At 40.4% G+C, this 8,151-nt stretch overlaps 1 protein-coding gene across 1 annotated transcript in view; it reads left to right on the forward strand.

Annotated features, from left to right (window-relative positions):
• Positions 1–8,151, forward strand: part of LOC109955448 (serine/threonine-protein phosphatase 2A 55 kDa regulatory subunit B gamma isoform) — an 18,380-nt gene that overhangs the window by 5,973 nt on the left and 4,256 nt on the right. Inside the window, exons 3-7 of the mRNA XM_020591618.1 lie at positions 4,468–4,565; positions 4,865–5,030; positions 5,799–5,911; positions 6,269–6,446; positions 7,206–7,370. Of these exons, the coding sequence (XP_020447274.1) occupies positions 4,468–4,565; positions 4,865–5,030; positions 5,799–5,911; positions 6,269–6,446; positions 7,206–7,370 (720 nt within the window). The remainder of the gene's footprint in view (positions 1–4,467; positions 4,566–4,864; positions 5,031–5,798; positions 5,912–6,268; positions 6,447–7,205; positions 7,371–8,151) is intronic.

Consider the following 8,151-nt stretch of genomic DNA (forward strand, 5'->3'; position numbering starts at 1 on the left):
TCTTTCCCTTCAACCCATTTATTTCTCTGCAGGATAATTGAGTACACACACTTGTGCACACGTACACAGGAAATGCAGGGCTTGAGCTACAGCACACACACACACACATCTCCTGCTGAGTGGTGGCTTGTAAGGAGTGTGCGTTTTTGGCTCGGCTTGAATGGTCCATGTTTACCGAGACCTAAGATATCTATAATTGGGACTGTGGGACGCCTGTTTCCCTCTCTGTTCTTTCAGTAGCCTTAACAATAAATAAGGAAATCCCTTCTTCCTTTGCCTGTGCCGATGTCTGCCTTGTCTAAATTTGTAGACACAGATAACCACTAATCATAATGAGTTCAATTATGGGTGGAACTAACAATTATTTTGGTAATAATCAGCCTGTTAATTTGTATTAACCAACTACTTTTTGCTTTATACATTAATGAAATATGCTTAAAACCTTTTGAAAGCATTTTTAAAACGCTTGTTTTTTTCCAAATAGTCAAACAAAACCCATAAATATTCAGTTTACTATCTCATAAAACAAAGAAAAATAACTATAATCTACATAACTGAGAAGCTGAAACTAACGAATGTCTAGTATTTTAGTTTTAATAATGATTTTCTGTTATCTGACTAACTGGCTGAGTTCTTCCTCATTTATTTTTAAAGTGTTTGGTATAAAAAACAGAAAACTGTGAAACACCAATTTTATAGTGCTCAAAATGGCTTGTTTTGTTCAACCAACATTTGCAAATTTTCAATGCTGCTGAATTAAGATATTATAACTAAACCAATTTTACAATCTGGAACCAGCAACAGTTTTGCATTTTTGCTGAATAAATGATAATTTTCCAAAAATTGTTGCTGAATCATTTCATCTCTGGCTCCAACAACAGAGCTGCTGCTCTTCTAAACACCTCACAGTGCATTTGAAGGTTTGTGTGTTTACTGTTTCTCACTTACACATGTTTTTATGCTTCTCTGTGCCACTGGGCTCATTCATATTTGTGTGTTGTTTTGGGTTGATGTGACTGCACGTGTGGGTGCATGCACTTGCAGTCACATTGTGTTCCCCCCAGCTCCTACAGTGTGGTGATGAGTCAGACAGGCTTACTGATGCTAATGAATTTGTCTGTGAGAGATCGAAACAGCTAGTTTTGTATACTGTGGGATATCTGTATTATAAGACACTGGCTTGCAGCTTGACACACACACACACACACACACACACACACATTTTACATCACAACATTGGCCAGCAGTGCCTCTTGGAGAGTAGCCACAGCATTGATGATGACCCTTGTATCTGTAGTGGTTGTTTGTATTCCTAGTAATTTGTTTTTCTGTAGTGCCTTCTAATAAGGAGAGAGAGACAGATGGGTGTGAGCTGTGTGTGAGAGCGGGAAAAAGAGAGAACCAGGAAGATAAAGAAGAGGGAGACAGAAACAGACATATGAGAGTGTGTGCTCCATATTTTATATGTTCATTGTGCCGCTTCTGTGGCTTTGCTTAGCTTAGCTGTTTCTCTGTGTGACCTGAGTGGAGACACAGTCATCTGTACGTGCGCACACTCACTTGCATGGAATATAAAGCATATATATTGGCAGCATATCATTATGTGCATTCAGAACTCCCTGCTGTGCATGAGTGTGACTGCATGAGTAGGGAACTGCGTGTTTCCGTGAGTGCTACCAAGTGTGTTCACACATTAAATATTTGCATATCCTCAATTTGGATTATAGTATCTGCAGCAGCTCCTGGTATTAATTTAGCCATGTTCTTTAGTGGACAAAAGTGCTCCACCATAATTATTTTAGTGTGCTCCTTCTTCCTGTGAGGATTGGATTGATGAATCCTACTTCCTCCTTCACCACACTGCCATATACAGCTAACCGTTACAATCACCACTGTTACGGGTTGGCTCAGCTTGTTACCATGGCAACCCTTGCTCACCGGAGGACCACTCCACCGCCTCCGCCCAAGCACCTCTTCCCTCCACCTCCCTTTCTATCCCTCCCATTCTTCCACCAGTGGCATCACCACCACTATGTTCATGCTAACATACAGCCCGGCAGCAGAACGCCATGGGGAAAGGATGAGAGACAGAGAGCTGCATGTAGATAGATAATCAAGAAGAAAATGAGATGGGGCAAAAGACAGAAACTGGGGAACAAGAGATGAGAGAGGAGAGAACATCTGGGGGCAGAGGGCTTGAGAGAGAGAGAGAGAGAGTGTGAAATAGAGGAAAAATTGAAACTGAGGCATAAAGGAGATACTGCAGCGACTCAGATCAAGAAACAGGGAAAAGACTAGTGGAAAAATGAAACGGAACCAGTAAAACGTGAAGTGTGTGAGGAGCAGGGTGAATAAGGGTGCGTTGGTGTAGAGACCGAGGCACAGTCCCTGCCTCCCCTCACCATAAAATCTCTCTCTTTCAAGGCTACCACAAATAGGCAAGACTACAGCTTCGAATCACTCCGACACTCAATAAATACACCCTCCATGCTCAGCTTTTTATTACAGCCAGTGCTTATTGAGACCAGTGTTCATTTTTTCTTTCTATTAATACTGAGCTCAGTGGACTCCTTTGTTAAAAGCTTGGTGGGGCACAGCATCTGGAATGAGTCTATTTAATTATATTTATTCTGTCTATGACATTTTGGAGATAATTGTTAATGTTGCCATTGTTTAAGCAGGGCTGCTCGGGGGGGCTACAACAATTAGTCAGTCAACTAGTTTCTTAATTACCTTGAACATCATTTGAAAATAACAGGTTTTGAGTTTGTAGGTGGCATTTTGCTTAATAGATTTTATGGTCAGCAGTGAGTAGTTTTCAGTCCAAGAGTCACTGACAGATTTTTATGCTTGACACAATTTATTCTTTCATCTAGGTCATCATCTATGCTACAGTAAGTTACTTGTTTTATTGCATATTTGATACTTTCGTTGTAGCAACTGCAAGACATATTAGGTGTTAAGAGAAAAGTTGTTTTTTTTAATGTCTCTACTGTGTCGTATAAGGTGAAACTGGAGTTTATGCTAACATGATGTGGTTATTAAACTTTGACAGGCAAAGGCAGATGACTTAGCATTTCATATGAATCATAGAAAGACATTTAAAGGAACAGTTCAGCATTTTGGGAAATCCACTGACTTGCCAAGATTTAGATTATAAGATAGCAATCTCATGTCTGTAAGTTTAGTATGAACCTAGAGCCAGCAGTTAGTCTGGGTTGCTTAACATAAAGATAGGAACACATGAAGTAAAAATCTAGTTCATTCTAAGTTTCAGACATGTGACTGACTGCCCCATACACCAGAAACTAAGAGTAAAAATCTAGTTCATTCTAAGTTTCGGACATGTGACCGACTGCCCCATTCACCAGAAACTAATCTGCTGAACAGAAAACTAAACCAGCTTTTGTCTGTTGGCAGGTGGAACCTTTTCATTTGTTGGTTGAATTTGACCAGTCAGCACTGAGGCTATCACCATGGTGATCAGCATCACCAGCAAGTGTCTGTTTTTAACATGGCCTTTGTGAAAACACAGTTTTAAATTGCTGGGTTAGATGACCTCAGATAACACACAGGCTCATTCCAGGTTAGCTACATCCCCTCTTATGGTCTCTTTTTTTTTATTCAGCTGATGGTTTCTGTGAAGATTGTTTTTCTGCCTCTAAAGCAGCTCTGTCTCCAAAGCTTCAATCTGAATCATGTTTGGAAGGAGGATAAGCATTCTGAAGGAGATTACATGAAACTAGATTCAAGCCTCTGATGTCATTATGTGGCACAACTGTGCTTTCCATGTCAGATTCTGTCTATTGTGTGTTGCAGGGAGGAAAACTGAAGCACTGAGTCAGAAAATGCTAAGTGGTTAATATTCTGTTTACTCCTCATATTACAGAGGTGTCACTGAGTCATAGTGTGTTGGTGTTTCAGAACATGGAGCTTTTGATTGGAATGTTGCTGCAAATATGCAAATTAATGTACTGAAAAAAATAATGTTTGAATGATATTCAATCACTCCTGAGTTATGTTGACTCTTTCAGACACTAGAGTTGATAGAGTATTTCTATACACACTCATGATGAACAGTGAAATGGCAGTAGTGTTGTGCGTCATTGTGCATGCGTCATAGTGGAACACAAATAACACCTGTGCCCTAGTGTGAAACAGCTGTGTGTGTGTGTCAGTGACTGTCTCTTTGACAGAAAGCGTACACACAGTTGCATTAGTAATCAAATATTGTTTTATTGTACATATTAATTTGCATATTTTAATCCCTTGCATGTTAATATGTTGACTGCTGACTTGATTTAATAATTTAGTCATATAAACACATTGTATAGATGAATGATGATGTATGGTCAATTAGCTAATGACTTCTCTCCATCTCCCTCCCATTCTTTCCTTTCATGGTACATGTTTTCCTCTCACTTCCTCCATCTCCGCCCCTGTACCTCTCTTTATCTCTATCCCCAGCCGATATCATCTCCACTGTTGAGTTTAACCACACAGGAGAGCTCCTGGCCACAGGGGACAAGGGGGGCCGAGTGGTCATCTTTCAGAGGGAACCTGAGGTAGATGCACGCACAAACACACACTTACACTCATACACACAAATATACCATTTTTCATTTGAGCTGGGAGAGCAGTGGTGAATGTGCACTGTTCCCCAGCAGCTACACTCTAGGCTGATTGATTAACAGCTGATACCCCTGCTGTCTCAGTGTATCATTACAGCTGTGCAGAGTCTGTGCCATGCTGTTTCTTCACATGATCAAAGGGAAGGTGACTGCATTGGGCCTGGGATGTCAACATTGCACTGTAAATGTACATCTGAGGAAGTGCACATTTTTCTACCCTTTTGTTTCCTCAGAGCAAAACTGAGCCATTCTCTCAGGGAGAGTACAATGTCTACAGCACCTTCCAGAGCCATGAGCCGGAGTTCGACTATCTTAAGAGTCTGGAGATTGAGGAGAAGATCAATAAGATCCGATGGCTGCCTCAGCAGAATGCTGCACAGTTCCTCCTCTCCACCAATGGTGAGAAACCCCTCTCTAAACATGCAGCTTAGAGGAACCACAAAGATGTGGAAGCAGTCATGTGCTTGGTCGATACTTTTTTGAAAAACCCCACTTGAACCAGCCTGAATGACTGTGTTTTTTAAAATGCATTATTTGAGTGCTCACGTCTGAGTTACAAATTGTTTGTACAAGCATCTGACAGTGTTTGAAATTAAGGCCATTTTTTGAGTTTTGAGAGATGAGTTGCTTGTGTTGCATCACATGCCAGTAGCACTTTAGGAACCGAGTGCGTCTGCCCTGACAGAGAAGTCCTGCCATCAGTTTACTTTGAGTTTATGGCTTTATTGGAAATCTGTAGATTTTCCCTGAGAGCCCCCTTATTGATTCATTTAACAATTGTACAATTTATGATTGAAGGTCAGTAAAAGGTAAGACCTGCCTCAGCAGTCAGGTAATGCTGCTGCTGAGATGCTTGCAGTCATTTTTCAGTATAATACAAAGTGTTTGATTTTGTCGGGGTTGATTAAAAAAAAAACCCTTCCTGTTTGCTCATTCAGTTTCATAGTTCAAACTGTCTTTCAGAGCTGATGGAGTGTTGTGTATTATGTTATTTCTGTTACATTTATGTGATGTGCCTCAGTTGGCTTTATGCTAAAACAGTTTATACATCTCCAGGTAGATTCCTAACTTCAGAGCATATCAACAAGTGTCTTTTATTCATTCAGTCACATTAACAAATGATCTTTGTTCTTATCCAATGGTTTAATGGCCCTGTCTGTTTACTAGATAAGACCATTAAGTTGTGGAAGGTGAGTGAGAGAGACAAACGGCCAGAGGGATACAATCTGAAAGATGAGGAGGGTCGCATCAAGGACATCTGCACCGTCACCTCCCTACAGGTATTTTGTCTGTCTGCCTGTCACACACACATGTAAATGCACACACTGAAACATTCTTAAATGCAGTGAGCTGTGCAATATATCTGGGTCAGTAGGTACTGGAGTGTTTGCATGGTCAAAAATGGGTCACTGGCACAAAGGTACATGTGTATTTCGCGTGTAGGGGGTGTAGCTGTAGAAAACATCATGCTGGGATTCTAGCAGTAATGTATTATTGTCAAAGGAATTCATGCAGGTTAATATTAATTAATCATTTAATTATTACATTTAATTTAAATTTCTATGTTGCCCATTTTTGTCTCCTACTCAGTGTCGTAGGGTGTTACACAGCTCTCTCTTGCTTTCTCTCTTTTCAAGGTGCCAGTGTTGAAGCCGATGGACCTGATGGTGGAGGTGAGCCCCCGGCGAGTCTTTGCCAACGCCCACACCTATCACGTCAACTCCATCTCCGTCAACTCAGACTATGAGACCTATATGTCAGCTGATGACCTGAGGATCAACCTCTGGCACCTGGACATCACCGACCGCAGCTTCAGTATCCTTTTGCGGGTGAGAGAGTGTATGCATAGTGAAGAGGGATGAAGACAAACAACAACACAGCAGTGATATATGCACGAGTGTAAACATGCATGCACAAACATATTAATGCAGGAACAACTTTATTAAAACAAAAGGACACAGATAATGAACGCATGAATAAACACTTAGATACTTGCAGCTCAGCATTCAATGTCTGTCCACACGTGCACACATAAACTCCCACACTGTTGTAAAAAGAAATGCAAAAAGACACACAGCGCTGGGGGAGGGGAATATTATTCTTGAGGAGAGAAAATGTAGCTTAATGAATAATTCAACAGCCGCATAAATATTTCAGCCCCTTTCTGAGTTCTAATCCAGCTCCATAGGATACAGTGCAGTAACAAGACCCACGGCAGGACTAGAATATTTCAGTTTGTCTGAATATGGAATTACTTTTCTCTGAACAATCCCCCTAGGAAATATTGATATTGGCTTGCTTTATTTCTCCTGTAAATTATTTTCATTGTATTCATAGTATGTGCAGTATGCATATTTATAAGTATATATTTACATACACAAGTTTTTATGTTGTATTTGGATAATGGGCCTGAGTGGATTTCCAGTCAGAGTCTAATTAATTTCTCAGTGAGTAAAATTGATAAACATATGAATAAATGAATATGTGCCTACAGTGTAGTAGACTTCAGCAGGTAAAACAAACCGCACTTGAGTGAGTCACATTGTTATTTTCCTGAGTGATGCTTTCTGTCAGACATCGTGGACATCAAACCAGCCAACATGGAGGATCTGACAGAGGTGATCACAGCGGCTGAATTTCACCCCCACCACTGTAACTTGTTTGTCTATAGCAGCAGTAAAGGCACTCTACGCCTCTGTGACATGAGAGAAGCAGCGCTGTGTGACAAACACTCCAAATGTGAGTAAACTTGCTGGGCTTCAATGGAAACACTGTAGCCTTTCTCTGCGAGGGCCCTTAAAAGGTCTCATTCTAGTATCATGGTATTATTATTAGCTTTACTTGTTTTGGCATGTGAAACAATGTTTTCAAAGCACACCCTAAGTTTTTAGATTAATGTCCTGCCTTTCAGATATCCACAAGTTTCAAAATAGACAGTCCATGGCTTTAGTTTTTTCCATTATATTCAGGATGGCAAAGTCTGTTGGTCAGTCTGTCCTCCTTTTTCACCCAGATGGAAATATCTCAGCAACCTTTATGCATTTGTGGTTCCCAGATGATGAATCCTTAGGGCTTTTCCCATTAGCCTTGGCTTACTGTGATGACCATGTTGTCAGTGCAGTTTCACAGCCTGGGGTGGCCGTGCTGAGTTACACCCCCAGCAGGTCAAATCCTTTGTAATATCTCAACGTATTGGCGCAGCATTTCATACAGATCTTTATTTTTCCCAAATGAGGTCCTAAAATCTTTGATCCCCGATTATTTTCTCTGCTTCCAATCAGAGGTTCACATTGATGATTCTGAGTGAAACAAGTAATGTATGGATTGACATGAAGTTTTGCTACACACATTAATGCTCTCCCCAGACAAATTGTAATTACTTTGGTGACCCTTGGTGACCCCCTGACCTTCCATTTAGCATAATCATGCTCTTTTATTGTAAAATAAATTATCTAAAATCTCCCCTGTATTCAAGAAAATAGGTTTCATTCTTTTGTATTATTATTATTATTAATTTTTA

This window comes from Monopterus albus, unplaced genomic scaffold, assembly GCF_001952655.1.
Source record: "Monopterus albus unplaced genomic scaffold, M_albus_1.0 scaffold2.1, whole genome shotgun sequence".
Taxonomy (NCBI): domain Eukaryota; kingdom Metazoa; phylum Chordata; class Actinopteri; order Synbranchiformes; family Synbranchidae; genus Monopterus; species Monopterus albus.